Source organism: Saccostrea echinata, unplaced genomic scaffold (assembly GCF_033153115.1).
Source record: "Saccostrea echinata isolate AGI-Se365-2 ecotype Australia unplaced genomic scaffold, CSIRO_AGI_Sech_v1 ptg000027l, whole genome shotgun sequence".
NCBI lineage: Eukaryota > Metazoa > Mollusca > Bivalvia > Ostreida > Ostreidae > Saccostrea > Saccostrea echinata.
Window position 1 is genome coordinate 1,885,560 of NW_026889776.1, and position 27,957 is coordinate 1,913,516.

General features: G+C 33.4%; 2 protein-coding genes across 3 annotated transcripts in view; both read left to right on the forward strand.

The window, feature by feature from the left end:
• Positions 1-27,957, forward strand: part of LOC133193419 (uncharacterized) — a 144,129-nt gene that overhangs the window by 76,474 nt on the left and 39,698 nt on the right. The window lies entirely within an intron of this gene.
• Positions 894-27,843, forward strand: LOC133193417 (protein KIBRA-like). Of its 2 annotated transcripts, XM_061329351.1 has the most exons (25): positions 894-1,116; positions 5,303-5,412; positions 7,280-7,374; positions 10,218-10,326; positions 10,441-10,600; positions 12,414-12,543; positions 13,774-13,896; positions 14,168-14,319; positions 16,336-16,500; positions 16,717-16,806; positions 16,932-17,705; positions 17,844-17,906; positions 18,041-18,127; positions 20,941-21,127; positions 21,262-21,429; positions 21,556-21,647; positions 22,331-22,428; positions 22,609-22,694; positions 22,975-23,232; positions 23,378-23,473; positions 23,755-23,914; positions 25,487-25,560; positions 25,724-25,753; positions 26,515-26,639; positions 26,905-27,843. In XM_061329351.1, the coding sequence occupies exons 1-25, from the start codon at positions 989-991 to the stop codon at positions 27,035-27,037; spliced, it is 3,693 nt and encodes a 1,230-aa protein (XP_061185335.1). In that variant the 5' UTR covers positions 894-988; the 3' UTR covers positions 27,038-27,843. The 2 variants fall into 2 exon arrangements, with proteins under 2 accessions (XP_061185335.1, XP_061185336.1); XM_061329352.1 differs by lacking the exon at positions 25,724-25,753.

The window sequence follows — 27,957 nt, forward strand, 5'->3', positions numbered from 1 at the left end:
TGTTCGTGGGTTTTTGACAGAAATGCGACCTTGCTCAGCAGTAAAGTCGTTTATTGATTTTTATTTGAAAATGAATATAAGTAAACGACTATACTATATGTATATAGTCGTAGAAAGCAATTTCAGATTGGGGGCACAACCAAGCATTCTTAGTTGGGGGGGGGGGGCACTACCAAATAATCCTTGACAATTAAGCAGAAAAATAAATGAAAGAAAATATACTATATATATCGGCAAAATTATTATTGGGGGACACCCCCTCCCCCCGTCCACCAACCCATTTCCTGTGGCCTTGCCAACTATACTGAGAAGTTGTTTATGAACTCTTTACAAAATTAATAGTATTCGTGTACAACCCTTTTGAGATTCAAAAATGTATAAAACTATCATGCCAGTGGTCGATATTCTATATTAACTTTAAAAGAACTTTTGTCTATAACTCAACCTTTCTCATTTAAGACAATGGTGTTATTTTTCCAATTTGTCATTATAGTGTTATGATTAAGTTCAAATTATTATCAAAAATGTGGTCGGTTTTCATATAAGTTGACTTTCCCAGTTTCCCCCAAAAGTCTTTTTTTTTTTATTGTAGCGGTCCGGTCCCAGTACCAAAAGTAGTGTGAGAACAGACTGATACTGAAAATCTCAAAATTTATGGTTTTGAGTAAAAAAAAAATGTTTTTCATATTGATAGAATCTCAATGTCCATGTTTAAAAAAAAAAACAAGAAGCAAAAGGCAAACTCATTTTTTTTAGAGGCAGTGTAATTTTATTGTTAATCTACCTGTAGTTTGTAACCATCTAATGTTAACCACTTTTTTTACAACTTGTGTATCGAGTATTCGCGGGATTCCAATACGATTCTGATTGGCTAATGCATGACAAATGGATGACGTCACATATGCTAATTGCCAAAAGAAAATGGTGGTTCGCTTAGGATTTAGACGTGCAAGTCTATGGATTGTGCAAAGCAAAACACTGGGTTGATATGCCAAAGAGAGGAAAGGGGGAACTACCCCTTCCCGAAGGCTGGGAGGAATGTTTTGATTATGATGGAAAAAAGTTCTTTATAGACCACACTACTCACCGAACAACTTGGATTGACCCGCGGGACAGGTGAGATATTACTGGCGTTTTTCCCTGTCGAAGCACCTAGTATGTTATGTTACCTTGTTTCTGTACAAATGATTATTTTCTAAGAACGCATTATTTCGTGTTTTTGTGAATCAGAGTTGTTTAAGATTTTGAGAGAGTTGTAATTGCACCTTCGATGTGAAATATGCAGTGTGTATTGACGAAGAATTGCGTTCCGACAAGGGAAGTAAGTCCTCACCTGCATATTTCGAATTGCATTGTTTTGATGAATGCCTGACTTCAGTGTAAATTGTATGAATAATATACTCCTATGTTAATAGACACATTAACCCATTTATTGGAATTATGTGTTGACCAGGACAAACACACCATGTATAACCAAGGAAATGTTGTTCCTTTGAATACCAGGCTATTTATTCTTACTTTAACATTTTTATTACCATCAGCAACTTGTATGTGACATTTTGATAGCAGTTGTATACTGTTACTGGTCCAGCTGGCATGAGATTGTTGTTAGTTAGCGTAACTGTTCCCCTCTATATTCAAATTGTTTGTTTTAGAGCACTGAAACTTTCATAATGATTATGCATGATGTTACAAGCTAAAGAACAGTAGCTCTCTTGGAAATAAAATTTGGAAAGACATACCAGAGATAGTATGTCTGTATCCAAATTTTTTATATCCAATAGAGCTACAGTTCTGAATCCTAAGTATTGCATATTTGCTGGCGTTAATTGAAATCATTGTATTAAGAATTGTTTGAAGACTTTGTGTTTCATTAAAAATCATATAATGTGAAAAAGGCAGTTAGCTTTTAGTGCTTGATCAGTACATATGTTACAAATGCATTCCCTCACTCTTCCTTTGATATAAATCAAAACTTATCTGTTACAAGTATGCACTTTTAGAAATGACTTCAATGCACATGGAATACATCATATGGGAAGTTGTGTCCATTTTAATGGGATGTTTGGAAATTTGTGTTGAATGAGATGTTTGGTCATCAGAAGTTATTATTTTTTTTTTTTCAAAAAAGAAGGAGTATTTGCAATGCAAAGAGAGATGCATAATGCTCAGTTCATGCATTTCTATGTGTATTGGGTAATGTCAAATTTAGTATAACAGATTTTTGATTTAGCTTCCAATTTGTCCTGAAAAGTGCAAGAGTATTATTTGAAAGGGAATAATTTTGTATATTAGTTTACAATGTTGATTTTTTTTATTAATAACAATCATATGGTAAAAATTTTGCTACAGGTGTAACATTTTTTTTTCTCATAATAAATTAAAACCCATTGTTTTTGAGTGACAGTTGTTTAAAAAAAAACATCATGTAGTGTAAGGCTTATTGTTCTAGCTAGTGGATTAAGGCTGTCAGTCTAATTTCAACAGGTTCAGGTATCATTGTGTTACATCTCTTGAATTTCTGTGCACTGTGCAGTGATACACATCAGTCATCTAAAGTAATTATATTTCTAATAAATGAAGATATTGCAATTTTCTTTATTTCAATTCAAAATTCATGTATAATTTTTAGAACTTGCAAATATTTGATCACATTTTTTCTCTTTGTTGATTTAGTATTATTTTTTTTCCCGTGGCATTTAGGGTCCCGGCATTTACCCATTTCTTATGCTGCATACTATTCATACATTCACAAGTTTTACCAAGGACACAGATCTATATATTAGGCGTTGACATGAATGCTTGTCTTTGCCCAGAAACAGTGAAAACTTTTCACAGACATATGACTATTGCTGGGTAATTGAACAAATGATTTTTATGTGGGGTAAACTCTTTAAAAGTAATAATTTTAAAAAAAGTCATATGAAAAATTTAACTGGAAAGAAGTGCATAATTTGTTGAATTTTATCCTTATTATTATCATGAATTTTGACATCAAATTTCATCTGATCAGAGTTCACTATTTGCATATTACTTTTGATTTTAAACTAAGAAGTAGGATGGATTTGTTGATGTTTTGGTTTTCAGTATCAGGTGAGAAAGCTGTCTTTTTTTTTTTTTTTTAATTTTCAATTGTGTATTCACCTATTAAATAAGACATGATGATACAATTTGCAATATGTCATAATGTGTCAACAAAATCACAAAATAGACATAGTGAGTATATATCAGACTGTAATAATTTTAAAATACATACACTCTGACTGAGGTATATTGTTTTCCAAATTGAGGATTTTTTATTGAAAAATTGTCAAGCAAGTACCAGATATGTTTTGATAAGTAAATTTCTTGGTCACAAGTCAATGCAGAGAGCTTGGTATATAAGCAATTTTGTTTCTGATTTTCAGATTTGACAAATGTGGCATTTTATACAGATATTGTACACTACCAGCTTGCTTGTCAATATATTAGATTTGACCCTCATCATGCCTAGTAAAATTTTCTTTGTATGATTTGCCAGGGAGTGTCAATTATCTTTAAAAAGAATGCATACTTCATGCAAGTGTGATAAATGTATTAGTTAAGTTTGTATTTATTTATACTGAATTTCCAGTGTTCTGGTGTACATGATGTGTATAATTCTTAACTGAGTGTCTTTAATCCCTGCCAGGAGCACATCAGAGTATTAAATGTTTGTAACAAAGAAAACCTGGATTTAGAACAGTGCCTCAGATTTTCTTTAGATTGTTTATGATGTTCAGCTTGAGTGGTTTTTAAAACAAGTGGAATTTTAGGAAGTGATGAAAGAGATTTAATTGCAAAGCATGTTTATCATTTAATTTTCATAAATGAAGTAAGGTCTTTTTCATTAGATTCAAAACGGCAGATTTTTATCAAGCCTACAAAGTCTGCATCATAAAGAATTTTTCTGAAATGAAGGATAATTATGTATGTGGAGATATTAAGCATTCAATGAATACCATTTCTGGTACAATCGGACAGTTGTACCAAGAAAGATGCTGGTTGCAAAGTGACTCTCAAATCATACAAGCACAAGAAATTGCTTTTCTTTATAAACCTCAGAGTTGGATGTTCTTGTAATGACAGGGTCTACAAATGATAATTTTTAAATTGATTGTAGGTATTTGCAATTTTTTTTTTATGCTCTTTTATTTTACCACAAATATGTTGAATAGTTATGTTTTGAATGACTTTATGTTGTGTATTTGCACTTTAATCAGGAATGCAAGAAATTAAAGGATGGCTTAAACCCCAGATATGATTAATTGAATAAACATCTTTTATTGCAAATGTACTATGTCAATGATCGGAAAGGGGGAAAATGAATTAAAGGAACCTCACACGTTTTCACATCTATTTACACTGCTGAAAAATACATGTACAGTTTACTTATACATGTAGTACATTGAAAGATATTTGCTTTAAATTGTTCCAAAGACTTGTGTCAATATTAGGATAGAATGTAAAGAACTTGTATGACTCCATGTGATAATAACAATAGTGGTTAGTGAATTATTGTTTATGGCATTACAACTCAATTCACTGGTCCTTTATCTCAAATTATTGGCAAGATCAATGTGTTAACTGTGAAGAATTCCAACTATGTCAAAGATTGATTGCTTAGTATAGAGGTAAGTTTAAAAAGCACAAACAGAGGTTCACAGTCAAAATCTAATGCACACCAATACAAATATGCCCCTGGACATAAGTGAATGAAAGAAGAATGTCAAAATAGAGCTTGTTCTACTTGAGGGAAGGATAGCAAACATGAACTCTACATTTTTATTTATAATAATACCATTTATAATAGCAATAAATGATACATCTTTATGATAAAAAATAAAATTATGAAAATTATATAGCATTAGGTTACAAATGCTACTGACTACAATCATTGGTTGTGGTTTGCAAAGGTCATGTAATATGAATGTAACTCTAGTTTGGATGTATTTTGGATCACAAGTTGAATTTTCAGAAAGTTGTAAAATTTAGACTCGGTTTCTTCAGCAAAAAGCATTCTTATGAAGTGGTATTGGAAAAAAAAAAGATTGTGTCCAGAATAGTTATGGAATTTAAAATCTTAAATTTTTATTTGAAAAGTCTGAGAGAAAATTATAAGCACATATTGTACTGTAATATGCACAGTTAGTGAAATAAACACTGTGTGATACTTGTTTTAATATTTAGTTTTGTTCCTATAAGTTTTTTAATTCCTTTTCATCAGTGTGATTGTCATGTATTTTCATTTTGATTGATCATTGAATTGCAATTATGTTTGCAGGTATACCAAACCCCAGACGTTTGCCGATTGTGTGGGGGATGAGCTCCCCTATGGGTGGGAGGAATGTGTGGACCAACAAATAGGTGTCTATTTCATCAACCACAACGAACGTAAGTATCAGGGCAACAAATGAAGAAAGTAAAAATTCTTATTACAAAAAAGTGATATTTTATCCACTTGAGCCCATTTTCCCTTTTAACTTCCAATTAGTTGCATGTATATTTCAAGTAAGACATTATAACCAAAAGAATAATTGACTTGCCAATTTTTACTGAAGTATAAAAGTAAAATTTGTTGATCTATATAATGATGTCCCAAAATGAATATTTTAGAGAATTGGGAGGTTGTTAATGGTGTAGATGTACTAAATATAGATGTAAAATAAATTTGAGTGAAGTTTGTCCCCATTGGTGCAGAATAGGCCAGGGACTTTTTTTTTTAATTAGATATTGAAATATTTAAAACATTCTTAGTATGAAAAAGTCCTGGTTTTCAAAAACAAGCTCTTGAAATTTAGCTGGATGGTGTAATGATGTAGAACTATCAAACACACCTAAAGATTGCCTTGTATTAACTTATTATTTGCATAATTTATGTTATATATATACTGAAGTTCTGTTTATTCATTTGTTGCTGTGAAACCTTAAAATGTTAAAATTTCCAACTGAAAGATGTTTTATATGACTTAAATTGGTGACTTTGCAAGGACTGTCCTTTATAAGTGTGCATCAAAGGTTATTTCAAGGCTGTGAATTACTAGGTGATTAGATTTCTTGAAAAATGTTTGGTTTTAAATATATATGCTTTCCAGTATTACTGTGATAAAAAGCAGATGGTAGCATTAATTAAACACCCATCCATCTCTCCATTTACACCAGGTTTACAGTGCAATATACATGTCTATATGGCGATCAGAGATGATTAAAATATGTGTGCTACGTGTTCCATTACAAAGATGCGTGAGGATCATGCCAGTGGTTATAGACAGGGTAGCATTTTGTCAAACTTCATATAATAAAATGATTGACAATCTACACTGCATACATATCATATTTTACTGATCAATGATACACTCGACATATTTGATAAATGTTTTATAGCTTAAAAACTAAAGAGGCTGCATTATGCATAATATGTTCTATATTTTTTAAGATAGATTAGTGACAAAATGGCTAAAGTGGAGTTCATTGAAGTGTACTACATTTAGTGATACTGATGGAGAATATTGGGAATTGTTGTTTATGATAGAGGGGCTGGCTAGAATCAGTGACAAGCTGCCAGACTACTGCTGCTGTTGTGCATGTTGTGTGGTTGTGATGACATGAGAAGGCAGAGGAAGCCAGCATTTTATACTGCTTTTTTTTCTGCACTCACTTACACCAGAGAAATCTCCCTGGCTGTTTACGATCAGATTGAGCAGCATCAAATCTATAAACACCAATAACTTATCTTTTTATTTGAAATTCCTGTCATTAGTTGAATATCTTGTCTTAGATAGTGTTTCTGGCTGGTTAGGAAAATTCAGTGCATTATGCATTAGGCCTGGTCCAATTGTCCAAAGATTGATTTAAATTTTTAGACTTCAGATATTGTTCAGGTTTAAGGTCTACACTTCCTCACTATCTTGCTTACATTTCAATTCAGGTTATTACATGTATATGTGTCAACCAACAGAATTTGGTTAATTATATGTGGATTTCACAGCACTTACTGGTAATAGTTACTGGGGTAATGGGTTTTCCCTCCTCTCTGGGTAGGTGGTGGTTCTGTTGTTACTAATCAGTAACCCAGTACTGTTATTTTTTTTCTCTGAATCTTTAAGATTCTGCCGTGGGAATTTGGGTATTTAGAAGTGTTCATACTTATTCATCATTAATATCATATGGTTGAAGTAATTATCAGACTCTCTACACTATAGGGAATAGGGATTGTATAAACTGTACACCCAGTGACAGAGTATTTGGTTAATTTTTTCAGAATCGAACCAGCTTGAAGATCCTAGGCAACAATGGAGAGAGCAGCAGGAGATGATGCTGAAGGAATACCTGGTGACAGCTCAGGAGGACCTCCAGGTAACACATCTCACCTGTACACACCTGTCAAAATACTAAAACATCAAATGTCAGCAAGGTTGGAGTTGCTTAATAGATTGTTTCCCGTGTTTTAGGTGTTACACAAATGGTTTTATTTAAAATGATGTATAAGTTTTACCAGTTGAAATGATTGAATATGTTAGAGTTCCCTACTCATTATTGTTAACTAGACCTCCACATTCTGTTCGCCTCATAAAGTACAAAAAAATCACTATTTAGCTCATTTCTTATTTCATACTGTAAACGTCCTGCTTTGATGTTTACACTCCATCTTCTTTGGTGGTCCAGCTCAAAGAGACCTTGTCAACAAGCTCCAAGTGACTAATTTCTCTTTTCTGTTTATTTTCTACATTATTCTAGGTGCTTTCTTTGCAAGGTCAAAATGTTTGAAACTTTTTTATATTTCTTGCCTTGTTGAACATCTTGAATTTTAATGAATTATCAAATCATAATGTCATAATGAAATGGAGTTGAAAGCTTCTTTTTTACTTCTTTTTCTTCTGCTCTTATAGACCATTTTTCAGTTTGAAATGTTAAAATTACAAAGATATTCATACAAATTATAAAGCAAGACTTCTGATGAGTTTATACAAGCTGCCTCCAAGACTAAGATGTTGAAAAAGCAAACTGAGGTTGTTGTTTTTTTTTCAAGTTCATATTAGCATCATCAACAGGATTCATTTTAAATAATGTCCCAGGCATATTTCAGCATGGCAAAATGATTTTTACTAACCAAGCTTATAATGCAGGTCCTATATTCTTGAAACAAGTAGTAATTTAATCTAAAATTATGCTAGTATTAATATCCTTGAGAGTTGGGTATTCTGAAAATATCTATATCAATGACTAAGATGTTCAAAAAGCAGATTCAGTTGGGGGTTTTTTTATTTATATTAGTTGAAGGCTGAAATGTTAATATTTGGGCCTTACTAGCAGTAGAAAGGGAGTTCTTGGAAATATATACAAGATCTCAAATATTAATAGATTCAATATTAAGTCCTCCTGTGTTTTTGTCACTGTGAAATCTACTTATTGTAGGAAAATCTTGTAGGCAGATTCAAGAGTCTTGATTCTTTGAAGTAAGACCAATATTCAACTAAACAATACTTAATTTCTGCAAAAACTATACATATAATTTACTCAGTTATAATAAACATACCAATATTTAATGGGACGAGAGGTCACTGAATTTTTTCATCCTGTGGTCACATGCAACCTTATTCTCTTTAGATAAGTAGACAGACTTAAGCCTTTATCCATGGAATCCAATGAAGGCTAAAGGCTTTCCACTTTTCTAAAGAGAATAGGGTAACCAAATGCTCCTGTTTACATGCTGGTGTCATATTGTTTTACAGTTAACAAGTTATCACTGTTACTTAGAATGTCATTGAATTAGAATATCATTTATCAACTTAAAGAACCAATCAAAGTGTGGGTAGTAAAATATAAAGGATATCAGGAGAACACAAACCGTATGGTCAGTGTTTGATCTGCAGTTAACCAACTTTTTGGTTAACCATGACAGCCCTAGTAATGTGCCATCTGTCAAAATTATGAAATTCAAGTTCTCTCTTTATAGGATTAGAACCCTAAGGGGAGACAAAGCAGATGTAATACTTGTAATTCAATGAGATGTGTGTTGATGTGTTATATTTTTCAAAATGTTCTTTCTTACTCCTGAACATCTATAAAACAAAAGAAAGTTAAAATGGGGAACAATACACCATGTACCAAAGTTCTAAAATTTTGGTACCCATGGTCAGAAATAATGGCTTAAAGCATTGGACAATTTGACCATGTATTAAAATCAGATCACATGATAACACCGTGCAGTGAGCCCTTCATCTGCAATTGTCTTGGGTGGGTGTGAATTTGAAATTTCATTAAATCTTTGTAAATCTACATTACTTTTGGACCTGATCAGATGTAGCATACTGATTTTTGCAGTTGATTGCAGTTTTATGAGAAATTAATTTCCTATCGGATTCCCTAGGGTCAGAATGGATCTAAATAAAACTCATAACATTTTGCAGATCTTTTTCTTTATATAAAGTCTTTTTGTCACCCCTAGCAATCTAGGAGGCAACCTGTTTGCATAACTGTGCTATTCATTAATTATTTCAGCATTAGGAAATTTGGAATTGGAATTCCATAGACATTAAGTCTTTAGTTAATGTCCCACAATAGGCTGATGTTTTCCATTAATTTTATGATAATCGCTTTAGTAGGTTTTAATCACATTTTGCTCAACCCCTGTGAACCTAGATGATGCAGAAAAAATGTTTGCTTAATTATGTCTTTTAATTACAAAATTATGAATTCAAGTCCTGAAGAAAAGGTATTGATGTTTAAGGGTATATATATCATAATAATTTAAAAATAATCTTTCAATTTTCTTAAATTCTTATAATTCTTTAAAACTATCAAAATGTACCCTCTTTCTCTATATTTATTTACATGTAAGTGTCTGTCACCAGTCACAGATTTGACTGAGTGTTTATAACTTAGTTGTGTATTATACAGGTTTTCTCTGACCAAAAACTGTCAAAAACTCAAACTCAAGGTTATTTTTGTTAGGCAAAGGACATCAGAAGTGAAATTTGGAAATTTTTCTGTGAGCTTAGAAATTATCTGAACATACCATGACAATGCAAAAAAAGATATGAAGGATTTGAAGAAAAAATTGCAGCAATATACTAAGGAGAACACTGTGGGCCCCATTTTATTCATGAAAACTGTGCAGAAACGGTGAATTTGCTCAAATATCAACAATGTGGTGTATTAATCCAAATGATTGTAAATGTGAACTGATGTTCTTGCAGGCCAAGAGAGAGATATTCTCAGTCAAAGAACAGAGACTTCAGCTAGCAAAGGATGAATTTGAACATTTAAATGACACACTGGGGGGATGGAAATCATCAAGGACAAGCTGTAAGTCATAAAATGTTTTATACAATTTTTGTCAATATTTAAAATGTTTTCAAGTAATTTACATGAAATGTTGCTCTTTTTGCAAAGCATATCATGTTTATTTTCCTTTTGCAGTGAATTCCAACTCCAGTGTTGGCAGCACTAAGTATGACCCTGACCTTTTGAAGTCGGATGTGAATCTGGCCAGGAACAGGGTGGCTCGGCTAAAGCGTGAGCTGGAGCAGATCCGTGCTGAGATGGTGTACAAGGAGCAGGGAGTGGAAACCTTAGCACAGTAAGACACCGACACATTACGCAATCCAACATTTACAGAGGGGGGTTTATGGAGTTTATTACATATACGCACTTCTGTCAATGATTTTCATTTCAAAGGAAATTAAACAAAATGTGCAACACATGCCTTAGGCCCATTATATCTCTGTTTCAATGTGCTTACACCCAGTCTACTGCTATCTTTAAAATTTAGTATATTTATTTGCAGCAATATTTGTGATTTATGTGAAATTGTTGAGAGAAAAAAATAATTCAAAAAAGTATCCAAACTTATTGAATTACAGTTTTAAACACTTGCTTTTAAGTGTTTTCTTCTTGAAGGTCATATTGATTTATTACAAATTACTCCACCCAAAAAAATGTTAAATAAGTAATTTGAAATCTCATAGATTAACACTTTATCATTTGTTGTTGTTCTTGAGTATTTATTTAAAATGAATAAACCAGCTATTGGAAAACTTCAAAAGAAATGATTACAATATCAGGACATATTATCTTGTTTGAGAATGCCAAATATTCAGTACCTTCTGTTAGTTTGACACAAATTAACAGCTAACAAAAGAGGAAGGAACTACATGTTACTCTAGAAATGCTATAGGAAAGATTACCCAGTGGAAGGTCAGTGAACAATAGGACTTTATCATTACTAATGAGACTTGGGCTTGTCAAAAAATTCCCCATCATAAGTAAAATTGGAGATGGTCAGGAATTTGTGGAATGTTGTTTGTGAGAAGCACCATGAGTTCACCCTGTATGAAGAGATGACCCCTACGGATTAGAGGCATAGGAAAACAAACAACAACTGAGAATCATCCAAAATGTACAACAGATACACACATAACGAAACCCTCAATCCTAATCCCTCAGTAATGTCACTGTCAGCATAATAAATGCAGCTTTGTCAAAGAATCTGTCCAGAAATTCTTAATTTTACTTGAGTGATTCTAATTAGTGACTTAATGTATTCACTGAATCAAAAAATAAGTTTTTGCTTGATTTATTTGCTTGCATGCACATTTATCTACATAGATATTAAGAATGGTTGACTTATGAAAGTCTTTTCAAATTAGCATATTTCAAGAAATTCCATTCTCATGCTTACCGTATTAATGCTTACATTAATTTCACTTGTCATTATTACTGTTTTATTAAATGTATATCAGTGTATATTTTTGGCCAGATTGCAAAGTAAACTCTGATTTATGGACTTACGATGTTCATCCTTCCATCTGTCTGTCCTTCCATCTCAAATCACAAGTTTGTTTAGTTGTTTGTAGCTCTTTTTGCATGACCTATTCACAGTCTACAAATTGTTAATCAAGATGTGTTACATACTGTTTTCTTAGTTTACCTTAGCTTTTCTATTGATATAACTAAATGTGGAAAAAAAATCCTGTTGAGAATAGCTTATCTTTCTAACATCACACATTAGTAAATTTTTGTAAAACCATTGGAATTGGCCTTGACCTCCGTAGTAGGTAAATGATAATTTTACATGTCTGTTAAGAATGACCAATTCTGACTGTCAATTTCACACGGTAATTTCATACCTATGTGAAGTAATTTATTTTAAAGTTGTCCGTTATTTGATCTTGGCCATGACCTATAACCTTGAGATTGGTAAGTGGATGGAGGAGGCATGCTTCCATCTCAGTGCTCTACTTATAAAGCAGGCTATTCTGTATAAAAAACCAATTTAGACTTCAGTTTTTAAATTGTGGATACTTTGCAGTCTGATCATACAGTCTTTTTAGTTATATCTTGTCAACTACCAGCAATACTCTGAAGCAATTGAATGGGATAATGTTTTTCAGAGTGGACAAGAAGTTGTCTGGAGAAGGGGGTTTCTACAGCATAGATCAGGCTCACTCAATAATGTCTGAGATTCGACAGCTTCAAAACTCACTGTCTAATGGAGAACAAGAAAAACAGGGTCTTATGCAGGTAAACTAATGAATTATTCCTTTTGGATATAAAAGTTAACTTTTAAATGTTAGTTCATTCTTCTTGATGTGATAAAAAACATACAATGTGACAGTGCCACATCTGTGTGATTTTGCATTGGGATACAATGCAAAACCTTGAAAATGCACTATTCAATTTTGAAATGGAAATAATGCTGGTAGATGTTTACTGAGTTGGGAGGTGCTGGAAGGAAGCGGGGGCTGACAAGATGAGTCACTACCTGTTCATTCAGAAGTTTTGTTGATGATTATAATGTATTACAAAAACATTATCTTGCTACAGCCCTTAACACCTGTAGAACAATTGATAAAAAATCAAATGTTCTGAGAGTTGCCAAACCTTCTAAGACTTTCTTGCTCCTAGAGAAAACACCAAAACCTGTTTTAGCTGCAATTGTTTGCCTCAGTTTTCTGTGGATTAGTGTTGCACTGAGATAGATACATGATAAAGGATTTAGGGATTGGCAGGGTTGTAATAAAATCTGTTTCAATATCTGATAATTGATAAAAAGGGTTTTAGAAATTGTTTTAGTAGAAGACTACCTGATATGAATGGATGTAGAGAGTGTACTTAACAATATGAGAGACAGGAGTTCACGGTGCTTTGTGCTGAACAGCAATATTATATAACTCTTGAATATTTGCCAGCAATTCTTGCAAAATCACAATAAGAAAGAATATCAATAAACACTTAAATTGTTTCCCCCCAATATCTTTAGTAAAATAGAGAAAAGTGAATTAATTATTTTCACATAAACCTTCATTGAAATTGCAATTTTCTGGTTATGAATCATAGCATCTAGCATAGCTGCAAGCAATTTTTGTGCAGGATATGTATGAGAATAACTTGCATGTAATTTTGGCAACAACAAAACCTAAGTATTGAGTCATTCAGTGATGCTAATTGCTTTGGAGATGTAGTTAATGTGAATACTTGTCTCCCACAAGTTAATCAAGAGTGCATATACAGTATTATGAAATATTACTTTCTATTTATGCAGCAGTTATGTAACTTTGCAGGAAGCAATATTCTCATATTTCTTAGTGATCTAATCTAACTAATATTTAAAACTTTTTTTTTTTTCAAAAATAAAAATATTTACCATGTTCACCAATTATTTATCCCCTCTAATTGTAATTTTTTTTCAAGGTAGGTGCAATGAGTTCAAATGCATATACATGTATATAAATTCTCATTATTGCTTTGCAGTCCCTGTCACGCTTAAAAGATGAGTTTTTGATGAACAAACATGGTGGATCATCCCCAGATGTATCAACTCTGTCTATACCACTCAAATCAAGCACTGCCTCTCAAACTGACCTCAGAGGGGAGGTAATTCAGTTTTTTCTTCTTTATATCAGTGTTGTGGAAGAAATTGAATTGAACACCACGAGTCAAAAAAAATCATTTGGCATTTATTATGCTCTCATTGACAGTTTTCCATTCTCATAAATTGAACATTGTATTTGTTTATTCTGTCAGTGTGATATCCTGTGCACATGCAATTATTTTGGTTCATAGTTGATAGAAATTTAAGAATCGAATATTGTGTTCAGTATTATATTCGTTTATGAATTATTTTGATGAAATTGGACACTTGCAGCAGGGACCTGGCAGCAACAGATACATCACAGAAATTACACGACTGAGACTTCAGTATGATGAAGCTAAACGAAGGCTTTCGAATCTCAAGCACAAACTGGCCAATATTGAGGATCAGATGATACCAGGCCAGAACGAGTCTGACAAAGACAGGTCAGTGGCCAGGGGTGTAGTACACACCTGATACAGTGTTTACAGAGAAGCATGATTTTACATACTTAGGATCATATATGTTTTTATACCTGTGTAACAAAATACTGGAATCACTATCCATCTAATTTTACATACTTAGGATCATGTATGTTTTTATACCCCTGTAATCTGTCTGTATGTATGTCTCAAGAAGCAAGGTTAACTCAAGGTTTCAATTATTTTCCAGCTCATCTCAAGGGGCATCTAAATTAAACTTGCAGATGTCTTGCATCTGTGTATATGTAAAGAAATACATTCTTTTATTGTTCCCCCCAGGGGAAATTGGTGTCACGAATCTCCTAGCCCTAAGGTCGTGGGTGGAGCCCAGTTTGGGAATCAGAGTTTTAAAGAGAAATATGTTGGAATAAGTCTTAAAAGATTTTCTAAAGAAAAGAAGGGCCTTAAGGTTTCATCAACCCTCTGATAAGAAAGATAACTCTAACTGGAATCAATGTCTATCATTCCTTTATAAAATTACAAAGTTAAGTTGTCATAATTGTTAAATTTTGCCTCACAAGGTATGCTGAAATAATTTGCAGTTTCATTATAGATTAGATTTCTTCTGGAAAATAGTGAATGTTAAAGGCAAATTTGATATGAATGTAGAAATAAAAGGGGGGGGGGGTTGAAATATTTTTCACAATAAAAGGAAGACCACAGTTTTTCTTCTTTGCTATGCAAGAGATCTAGTAAAAATTCAAGATTGTTTCAAATCATGGCCACCAAAAAATGTTTAGAAATCTTGTTGTCAAGAACTCCAGGATCCCAGTTAGTCAAATTGGAAAAACAAGCATCCCAGTTATTGTAGATACAAATTTCCCCATTTGGGCTAGGCCTGGGGCACAACTGAGGATTTAAGTTGTATGTGGGAATATATACAGTAAAACTTGTTGAATCCGGATGTTGTGCGTTCCGGCATGTTGTTCAGTCCGGCGTAATATTTTAGTCCCTTGAATTTTCTTTATAATTTATGTTTAATAAATGTTGCTCAATCCGGATCTTGCCTATTCTGTAAACCGGCCGCTATTTAAAGAACCAACTGCTCATAATTAGTACAAATTATCTCCTCTAATCCGGCCACTTATTTTTACCTGTGTCCACTGGTCATTAGAGAAGTCTCGCGTGGGGTAATTATTGTCCCGTTAATGATCTATCCTGTATCGACAGTTTAGATTTTAACAATTGTGATAAAAAAATCATCAATGGCTCAAGTAAGGCGTTGAAACTCGCAAAAGAAAGAGTGATAGTGATGGTTGCGTGTAGCATGTTGGTTGAAAAACTTGGAGAGTTATTCATGACCTCCTTTCTACTTTCGTTTTGCGACACGACGTGCAATTCGAGTTACTTCCCTTTGTGTCGCTAGTTTACAACAACAGAAGATTTTGGTCCAATATTCATTATAACATTTGAAATTAACAAATACTGTGTCTAAATATTCAAACATATTAATTTTAAAAGAAAGAAGTTAATAAGGAATCTGTGCCTAACAAAATAATATTTACAGCTACGATGTGATGAAGTTTTGGAGTGTGTTTAAAAGATTTAACGATTTTCAAATTTAATGAATGACCAAGAGATATAAAACTTAAACAGAAATGAAAATTCTGAACAACAAACAGAATTCAAAACAAACGAAATAGACGATTTTTTCAGGTGAAACGTAAAAATGACAGATCTGATCAAGTGTTTATTTTTCACTCTTTGTTTATATCTATGTAATTTTTAACTTGTTGTGACGGTTCAATTTTCTCCAATCCGGATGTTGTCTAATCTGGCCAAAAATTTTGGAACCACTGGTCGCCGGATTAGACAAGTTTTACTGTATATATATTTTTCAAATCTGCAAGATGAGCAGGGTTGAGGTGACTTAGTTGACATTGTAGCCCATGGGCCTCTTGTTTCTGTTTTTCCATTGTTGTAGTACATGTATATTTTTTAAATATTGAATTTTATTAAAGTGAGAATTTGATATTTCAGACTTATGTTGTTGCAAGAAAAAGAGCAACTTCTTCGAGAACTTAAAGGAATAAATCCTAAAGGTCGGAGTCAGGTAGAAATGAAGGATGTACAACAAAGAATAAGTCAGTTAGAGTATGATTTGAATGTTGCTGTGGAGATATCCAACAAACAGATTGCAGATAGGTGAGTATAGGCATCTCAGTGGAAAAATGAATTCCCACACTTAAAGTGCACTGCAGGTGCACACGCTGCAATCATCTGGATTAAGTTGTACTTTTAGATGATATTTATACAATGTTTGTACTTGGTTGAACTAAATGTTTAAAAAATTTAGGCAGTAAATGATGTTGACAAATACAGAAACTAGTGCAATGGCTTATATTGTTAAACTGTTTGTAGACTTCAACTTCATGAAGAAAAGTCATCAATTATGCAAGAATTAGCAGAGACTACCAGACTTACATCATTGCTTGAATCACAGTTACGCAGGTTGGTTTTCAGTTAAAATAAACATTAGATATCTCTAAGCAACTGATTTTCAGAGAGCTTAAAAGAAGATTATGCAGCAGAAAAGATTCAGTGCTTACTTTCAATTTACTTTTGTTTACTTTCAGTTTGTCTCTCAGTACTCTCTCTGTGTCATCAGGATCAAGCCTCGGATCACTAGGTTCATTATCATCATGTAGTCGTGGGTCACTGAACTCTCTTAACATGCTGGACATTTATGGCCAGCAGCATTCTCCTGACACAAATTTACAGGACCTGCATCGCAGGGTGGAGAAACTGTTACAAGGACACAGTATTTCTCCTATCCACGAGCTGCAGGTGTCGTCTGATGTGACTGAAGCAGCCACAAACAGTTATCTCCAAAGTGTTATGGCCAGTAATAATGATATTTCATCTTCATCCTCAATTGCCTCCTCACCCCCTGTGTCCCCTTATGACGTTGGACCACCTCCCTCATATCAACAACACATGACAAATGTTGCTGGCTTGCCAAGGAAAGTTAACACTTATAACATACCCCAACCACCACCATTATCATATAATGCCGGTGCCAATCTCATAGCAGATCAATCAAACATAGACCCCTTGAATGGACTGCCCTCTGGGCCTAGATTAGAAGCTGGCAAAGGATCATTGGTGCAGCCAAATCCCCCTCCAGGACAATCATTAAGTGACAGTGTTATCAGTGCCAAAAGGTCACAGCTTGCAGACATCATGGATGTGTCTAACCCCCCACTCAGCCCAATCAGTGAAAGTAGTTCCGGTGTTTGCAATAATTTGTCAGGTGGCAATACCAGAAGTGTGTCAGCAGCTGTCAGTGATGAGTCAGTGGCTGGTGACAGTGGAGTATTTGAGGCTTCCATGAATGTCACCAGCAAAAGGTTTGTAGTTCTTTCTGAATTCAGAATTAAACATTATTTATAGAAATTTTTTTTTAAAGTATCAGAATGGCTTTGTATCAGATTTTTCAGATTTCTATTTGTCATGAAGAAAATTGCTGAATTGCTTTTATTTTTCAGAGATGCCATTGATGACATGTTTGAAATGAACCTGGAAAGTGCCCAAATTCAAATAAAACTCAAGTAAGCATTCCAATCTTTGTTTATATACATCTTTTGATTCCTCAAGGCATTCACAGCTATGATATGTGTTTCGTATTAGAGAGTTTGTGATGTAAGTATGAGAATCCCTGAACTTGACTTATGTTTACTTTCAGATACAAGAGTGTTGACAGCCAGCTAATCATTGGTATAGAGCAGGCCAGGAATCTCTCAGCACTAGCTTTCCCACAGAATAGCAATGTGTAAGTTGTCTCTATTCCAAGTTCTATAACCTGTATTTGATGTAGGGTCTGTTACAAAGAATATAGAGAACAGATAAAAACAGATAAATTGATTACAGTGCTGTCTGCAGAATTGATTTTATGCCCTGCCATGAAATTGTCAGCACATATAGTGTAATCCCTTTGTGTCCATCATTTTGTCGTACCTAATTTTTAAGACTCTTTAGCTCACCTGAGCCGAAGGCTCAAGTAAGCTTTTCTGATCAAAATTTGTCCATTGTCTGTCATTGCTGTACTAAATTTTTCACAGTATCATCTCCTTCAGAACCACTAGGCCAATTTCAACCAAACTTGGCACAGAATATCCTTGGGTGAAGGGGATTCAAATGAAGGACCACACCCTCTTCCAAGGGGAGATAATAAATTTATAGTGAAAATTGGGTGGGGTCATTTAAAAATCTTCTCAAGAACCACTTGGCCAGAAAAGATGAAACTTATATGAAAGTGTCCTGACAAAGAGAAGATAAAAGTTTGTTCAAATCATGCCCCTTAGGGGTAAGATGAGGCTACTACGGGCACTCAAATTTTTACATGGAATATATAGGAAATATCTTTAAAAACCCTATTTTCAAGAACAGTAAAGCCATGATCAGTCATATTCATATAGAAGCATCCTCAGGTAGTGTAGATTCAAATTTGTTCAATACATGACCCCCAGGATTAGAGTGGGGCCACAATAGGTGAACAAAGTTTTATATAAGAATATATAGGGAAAATCTTTAAAAACCTTCTCAAGAACAGCAAAGTCTTGATTAGTCATATTTATATGGAAGTATCCTCAGGTAGTGCCAATTCAAGTTAGTTCAAATCATGACCTCAGTTGTACAGACAATTGTAAAGTTTTACATAAGAATATGTAGGGAAAATCTAAGTCTTATACTCAAGAACAGCAAAACCAACCCCTGATCAGTCATATTTATACCTGAAGCACCCTTAAGCAGTGTAGATTCAAATTTGTTCAAATCATGACCTTCTGGCATAGGGTGGGGTTAAATTTGTAATCTAAGTTTTACATAGGGATATATCGGAAAAAATCTGATGATGAAGACTAGATGAGTGTTGTGCCCCATGGGCCACTAGTTTTGCTCTGCTTGTAGGTAATGAGCTAATATGACACGTCATGAATGTTGCTTGGGCATATAGTGTTTGTCATGTCCATCTTCCATCCCTCCGTCCTTCCATCACTCTTTGCATTTAGGTCAGTTACAAAGAAACTATTCAAAATACTTTTATCAAACTTCATATGCTGATACAGAGCTTTTCAACTTCATCAAGATTTTTCGATCTTGACCTTTCCTTTGACCTTGACCTTTTCTTAAATAAGTGATTATCCAAATTTCAAAGAAACTTTATATATTTGTATCAAACCTTATTTGCTTGTACATATTGATGAGAGCTGTTCAACTTCATCAATATTTTTGACCTTGACCTTCTTTTGACCTTGACCTCACTTTTCATAAATTATTGTTAACGTAAATACATAACCCACATATTACATAATTAGAGATATGAATCATCCAACATAACGAAATGATGCCTTTTGGTAGGGAGGTTTGGAACTTAATGGATATAAATTATCAAACAAGTTCGGATCATATTTTGTAGTCTAGGACCTACTGGTAGAATCGTCAAACCATGTCAGTTGATGCATTGTAGTGCGAAAATTGTGTTGTAACCCAACAGAAAGTCTCTGTCACCTCACTTCACAATTTAATGGCTATACAGATCAGTTTGTGCCAGAATCATACTGTACAGCAGGTTAAAATCGTGGTCGGAAAAGATTGCGACGTTCAATTTGCAGCAAATTGTGGTCGTATGATTTCGCGGAAAGGAAAAATTATACGTAAACTTTTTTCAGTACATGTACTACAACTATTTTCCTTGCGTATTGTATCAATTCTGAACCTGATTTAATAGCATGAAACACCATACTGATGCCGATTAGAAGACTACATGTTGTAAAGTGATTTATTAAAGTGATTTTAAGTCGTATCCAAACCTGTAAACATTTAGGTAAAAAAGGAAGCCCTTTGGCAGTTTTTCGATCATAGATATGTTTTGAGTAGCGTACAGAGTAGTATTTACCGCAGTATAAATAAATCCCCCTGAATCTAAATCAGTTGGCAGTACTGATAGTTAAAATGTTGAACTGTTATAAAATTAACAAAGTGATACGCACGGGTGAAATCTAACCATACATGCTTATATAGGTAATTACATCGCACCTCTACTGGATGGCAAAATTAAATGTTAGTTATAGACGTTTTTTTATCAGTTAAACTTTAAAAACACCAATGTGTTAGTGGTTGATCCGTACACCCGCATAATTAGAAGACAGTCTACATCTCCGTTATATTAATTACTGCTTTTATATTTGCAAGGAAACTCGGAAAGAATTTATCTAATCTCAGGTATCAGTAATATTTTAATTTATTTGAAGAATTATTCACGGTATGTTGAATTCGCGGAATTTTTATTTCTGCGAATATAGCAAATATTAACTCTGCGATTTAATTTCCTTCTGTACATTATCTTGCACAGTGTGAGACCTAGAATCATCAAACCTTGTCAGTTTTAGGAAGGGGGAATGTTGCAACATGAATGTAGGTTTCCATAGTCTCATTTTGGAATTGTGATATCTGTTTTAATGGGCATATTATGTGCTTCTGTTGCATACATTACTTACACTTATGGTGAGTACGATGATGCTAGAACAATTTTGAATAAAGTTGACTTTTTTCAGAAAAATATGTGTGAATCTTTATATCTTATAGATGCATAAAGGCAGCATTACTTCCCAATATTAAGAATGCATCATGGACAACAAAGGCTTTGTCAGATTTAAAACATCCCAAATTCTGTGAAGAGTTCAGGATTTCAATACCAGAACAACTACTCATTAACAAGACTCTGCAAGTCCAGATTTGGAGCTTAAACAATCAACAGGGCTCAGAATGCCTGGTAAGTTTGATATCTTAATTCTGAAATCAAATTTTGTTATTTGAAAGATTGTATTAAAGATAAGTTGTAAACAATATCACAAATTATTTACAATTCTGTATTGTAGAAGATCATATAATCCAATCTTTTCACAGGGCTGTGCACAGGTTAGCCTGGCAGACTTTGACCCTAAGTCTGTATCCCAGAAATGGTACAATGTATTAAGCTTTAAATTCATGCAGTCAGACTCCTCTGATTCTACTCAGAAACAATTGGATACCACCAAAGATAAAACTCCAGTGGCCTCCCCAGAAAGTCAAAAGGTATGCTTAACGTAAGGTCTCAAGAAAGACTGTTGGCTAAATCAAAGCTGTATATACATATACACTGTAATTAAAATAAGATTCAGTGTTTATGAATCCTGAACAAATTGATTATTTTAATTGTAGGAGGACATAACGAAGTTGTTAGAAGCATCCTCTGCCAGGTTAGAGAAAACTGATGACAGACAGACACCTACAGAGGGACTCCGAGATGGCAGGTATATGTACTTATATTTCTATTGTTCTCCCTCAAATGAATAATTAAATGATTGTCTTTAGAGACATTTCCCATCAAAGAATCATTCCAATTTATTTAAGAGTCATTGAGTAAAAATGTTGTATTGTGCTCTCCTAAAAAGTTTCAAGAAAAGTATATAAATTGATTTTTGAAAAAGGGACAAGTAAGCAAATCTGGGGGGTTATTACAATGATGGGAATTCAATATTGATATTTTCTTCTTTACATATCAAATAAATGCACATTGCACATCTAGCAGTTTTCAAATGCACTCAACACCAGTGATGCATGCATTAGACAGAGGAGAGGATAGAAAGTTGAAATGCCCTAAACAGTTGTTAACATCTTCTAGAAAGTATTACAAATGATGCAATTCCGTCTGGAAGTAAAATGCATACTCCCACTTTTTGAGACTGCATGTTTATGTTCTGATGAGAGAGAAAAGATAAAATTAAGTTGAACAAGTGCACAGATTACATTGATTTGAATTCTCTATCCTGTCTTGCATAGAGTAGTAGATTGTAAAAGTTCAAGGCTATAAAGTGTGTAGAATCAGCTGCTAACCTGGGTCCTGTAACACTCCAACTCACACACACTGTAATATGACTAGTTTTCGTCTGATTTCTCATGTAAGTAAAATAAACAACAGTTTCCAATCTTTCAGTCACTTAAGGCATCCCTTGGTTGTGTACTTGAAAGAAGAGAGTAGTGATGAATCTACAGTAATATCTTCCCAGACATCCACTTTGACACGAAATCATGGTGAGTTTTTACTGCAGGTCATGACTGTCTACCACTGCTCTACTGTGCCATAAGATGTTACATGCTCATGTTGTCAACCAAATTCAAAATTTGCCAACATAATTTATTACCTATATCCACCATAAACAGATTACAAAATAATATAGTTGTAAGACCTGATTGTAATGCTTTGATCAATAGGTCCTGAAGATTTGGAGAAGTTGTACAACAGGAACATCATGACAGGTGACGAGGAGGAGGAGGAGGAGGATGTTGAAAATGAGGCTGTAAGTTATAAAGACAAGTCACAATGTGTGGCTGATGTACAGAATAGTTATTAAAAAAACCCTTGATAATCTGAATAACTGTTATAAAGCGGGGCATTCTTAAACTTACTTGAAAAAATACAAATGTACTTGGCTGTCAGAGGTCTTGATTCACCAAGAACTGTCACACACTTCCAAGTCTCTTCATTTGTTCATTGAAATTCAGTGTAGAGTGTAGTTGCAATGCCTTCCATAATGAAAAACAAAAATAATGATAAATCAGGTGAGGGTTATTTTCCAGGACTATGATGAGAGAATAAATGAAGTCATGGAAGAGCTCCATAATGCTGTTCACATCGAAGACGACAGTGGGAGTTCCACTGACCAGGAGGACTCCATGACTACAGGAACCTGTGACAAGGAAACAAACACTGTATCTATGTACTCTGACCGTGCCACCATTAAGAGGAGACCTCAGGAGGGAACCAGGAGTAGCACTATCAGGAGGTCACAGACTTTCTCTCCAGCATGTAGACCCGGCAGTCAATATGTGTGTAGGGTAAGGTGTCCACAAACCTGGAAGATTTTTTGTAAGCTGTGATTCCAGAGTATTTTGATTTATGTAAAATTTCTACGTTTTTGTGCTATCATTAGTCCAATGTTTATTGGTGTATGTTTATTTTATAAATCTTCTTTTTTAATAGCTGAACAGGAGCGACAGTGACAGTGCTATGTCACATATCAAGAAAGGTCCATTTCAGAGGAATTCATTGGATCGCAGAAGCATGCGATGGAAAAGAGTAAGATATTAACTGACAACTTAATCTTGGTTATTAAAAATTTCAACTTTATTGGTAGATACAATAATGAATTGTGTATGAAATTGAAAAAAAAATCCTCCTCAAAATTTTGTGATGGTAAAAAATGGATAGAAGAATGGATAAAAGAATTAGAAGAGAGACAACTCTTACCACAAAACTCAATACTTTAATACATGTTATGTATTGTAAAAAAAATTTTAATATTGAAGAAGTTTATAAGTAATATTTTTCTTTTAATTTTAATTTCTTGTATACTTCAGTCAACTATTCACGGTATTCGTGGGGAGAAACTTCCATTGAGAACTTCAATAGATCTGGAACTGGATCTACAAGCCTCCAAAACTAAACATGCACAACTTCATGATGAGATTAGGAGACTGAGAGAGCTTCACACACTGCTGGAGAATGCAAAAGCAAAGGGTAGGTATTGAACAGATATCAGAATAGCGGAAAAGATGCTTAATTTTTTTTTATCAGGTGTCTCTTTATTTACTGGGTTTTTTTTTTTTTTATCAATAATGACCATCACAGTTAAATGCTATATAATGTAGGTTTTCATTTCAACATTTGAAAAATGTTTGAATAGAATATCTCAATTAGGAAAAGAACCAAATGAGGAAAATAGAAATAGAAAATTTAGGAAATATATGAGAAAAAATGCTGATTTTATTGGAGTTATTGAAGATGATAAGCAGCTTTAATAGGTAATGATTTGACTTCTGCTTGTACAAATTTCCTTTCTCTCACAGGTTGGCCATCTTTCCACAAATGTAAAAAAAAATCTATAGACTCTTATTCCATTCATATACAAGTTCATATTGATAAAAAAGACTGAAATAAAAAATGAAAGGTGTTGTCAAGTGTTGTCATGCCTATGCAGGCTCTGCAATGGAAATTGTAACATCGGAATATAGAATTGGTTGAAAGTGTGTCTATTCTCAATACTATGCATCTGAACAGTACAATAAAAAAAATGCTTCTGATGTTCAAGAAATATTCTTTCAAGAATATTGTTTCATTTTTATCTGGAATTATCCTTTGTCCCTCCAGTAATTGTAAATACTGTGCATTGAAATTTTACCAATATAGAAATATATAGAATACAGAGCTCCAGATAAGGTGCGTATTTGCAGAAATATGCATTGAATTTTTCAAAATACGCATTAAAAATTAAAACGGGGCATACAATTACGCATTTACAATCATAAATAAGCATTACACTACGAAAGTACTGCGTACATGTACGACAGATTGAATGATACAAGTACTAATTATGTGAATTGTGGTCAGCTCAGTGTTTGAATTTTTATCAAAAGGAAATTTTGATTTATAAGCGTAGTCGGAATAACCTAGGCCGATTTTCATTTCAGGAAAAAGATCTGAATATTAAATACTCGTATTTTGTATGAAAATATCACAGATTTCCACTGTTCATATAACATCCAAATTTTCGTTCTTGACGCATAGACGTTGATATTGTCAAAATCCCGCAAAAACACGCATGGTGTCTAATTTATCCTTTATCACTGTTTATTAAACAGTTCTTATATATTTACCCTTTTCTGTAGCAATAATATCATCTACAGTTGGCCAAAAACCTTTATTGATTTATGATAATAAATGCTTTTTTGCTTTTAATGCAAACGGGGAGTAACTCTAAAACTTTTACCTCGATTGATGCCAACAATTTATATAGCAAAACCTAATATACTTCATTAAACTAATTGATAAATGCAGAAACTGTCCTTTTTTTACATTCCTCTTTCAAAAACGCTTATTCGATAAGAAGTTAAAAATCACATTGGATGTCAAAAGAGCAATAGATTAACAAAATACTCTTTGATTATTTTGCTGAAAAGCAAAATCTGCATTGATTTGAAAATCAGGGAGTAAATACACTTCGAGGTTAAAAATTATCTGGATCTCTGGAATATATAGAGAGAGGTAAAAAAGTAGGACACAAGTTCTTGAACAAGTTTGTATATGTTATAGGTGAGATTGAGCTTCCTTCCTGGTTGGCTGACAACGAACAGTTTCAGAAACTTCTAACAGAAGCAGATCGAATGGTAAGGTCTTCATAACATTCATACTTTCTTCCACATAAATTGTCTGCAATGATAAAACTTTGTGAAAAGTAGCATAGGCATAATTGAAACAAAAATTAAGTCTTGGATAAAAATGAGAGTTTTTATCAAATTGTGATGAATAGATAATATAATGGTTTTCCAGAAACTGAGAGACCTTGAGGCTGTTAGAACAGTAAGGATTCACTTGTTCAACAGCATGCTATGCATGAAATATATCTTGTCCACTAGAATGTGCAATCCTTGTACTCTCAGGCATTTAACAGTTTGTCCATTTATGTAAATTGACATTTAAAATTAACCATAGTTATTTATGAAAGATTGCATAGAAATGAAAACCATGAAGAAATAAAAATATAGTTTATCTTTTTATACATGTGTATGTATATAGATCATACATTACACACATCTAAGGACAATCATATAAAAACTGCAACATATAAAATTTTAAAAAATGTACATGTAATTAAATAAAAGAGAATTTGTATTTCAGTTTAACTTATAAATACAGAGTAAAACATATATTCCAGTAATTTCTTTTACCCAAGCTTTATTCACTAACAATATGTATACATGTATCAATAAAATGATTTATATCTATTTTTATAAACTTTTAACACATTCAATGTTGTGTACTAGATCATTTAAATATTGTAGTATTAAATTTATGTGGAAGTATGTATCCAACAAAAAATATTCTGTGTTAGAATAAAATGGATAACTCAAGAATTACTGGTAGACTCTTACCCTAACCTTAAAAGATGTGGTTTGTTTAATTTCAAATAGGAAAAGTATGCGTCTTCAGAGAATTATAATATATGTATCACATTTCGTCAGTTTTGATGAATATGTACTTTACAGATAATGAGATGAATAGGCATCTACTCACAGTAAATCTGCAATTTAATGGCAAGTGCCATGATGATACTGTTTCAGGCTCATAAAGACAGCAAGCAGCTATCAAAACAAGACAGACGAGCTGAACAGATGATGAAAAAAGTCACCAGAGAAGTTCAAAGGCTGAAAAGGAATAGCCCTCACTCTAACACCCAGTCCTTCAGGTATGTAATATATGTAACACTCAGTCCTTTTCATATGTAACACTTAGTCCTTCAGGTATGTAATACTTAGTCTTTCAAGTATGTTCAGGTGTGTAACACTCAGCCCTTTAGGTATAAAACATTCAGTCCTTTAGGAATGTAACACTTGTAAAGTAAAGAAGCTTTGATCCCTATTTTATCTCCCAGTAATCCTAGGTTGAATGTTGTTGATACATCTGAAAGAAGTTTGATAAGATGTTGAATTGTTAAATTAAATATTTTTTAGAGAAAAGATGGCTTTCTTCACAAATGTTTCCATGACGGTGCCTGTTATTCCAAATGAAACATCTGTAACTCCAAGTGAAGAAAACCGCTTGGAGGAATTTCTGAAGGATGATAGAGTTGGACAGGAAGTATGAAACTTACACTCAAAAAATATTCAGAGACACAATACTGTCAAGGAGATTAATTTAATTGTATAAGCTGAACAAGCTGTGATCAAACCATTCCATATGTTCCTGAAGGAGAAATAGATTCCACAGAGCAAGCAGGTGAATGCTATTTTTTTGGTGCCTAACCACAGGATCTGCCATCATGGGCATTAGGGATTGACAGCTGTCGGCAAAGAAGAAAAGAGGAGGAGTCTTATTGTGATGATTGATTGACATGATGGGGGAGGAGTCTGTGTGTGATGTTGACAAGAAGAGTCCTCATGCTTGATATGGTTGTGTCATTGTGTCATTCACAAATGGGTAAAGACTAAATAGTCAATATTACACCACTATAAAATATGTGTAATTCATTCAGTGATTTTTTTTTTCTATTTTTATTCAAACTTTTGAAGTCATAATTTATAGTGCAATTACTATCTATGCAAGCAGACAGTGGTTAAAAACTATCATTTTTTTTTGACATGAGTGGACTCCACATCACTGGCTTCCTCTAGTATGTGTATATTGTTTTTCTGTGAACAAATTGTTGCAATATTGGTATTTTTTACCATTAAAGATATTAATCAAAGGTGTGTGATATTTGTAGAGAAATAAGGGTACACTTCATATTTTTTTATGTACATCAGTTACTTAAATGGTAATCAAAATGTCTTGCTTCTTGATATCATATACACTGTTTTGATAACGATGTTTTAATTTCATAACATTTGTGAAACCAAAGAGTGTTGCATTTTATATACCATTTCAACTGATTTTAGCTTAACACTATACCAAGACTTTTTAAACATTGAAATTAGAACGTTAAGAAAGCTAAACTGATTTACTAAAACTGCAGTGAATAAAATTCCTGTTAGCAATAACTTTGGATATATTTTAATTTAGTTTAT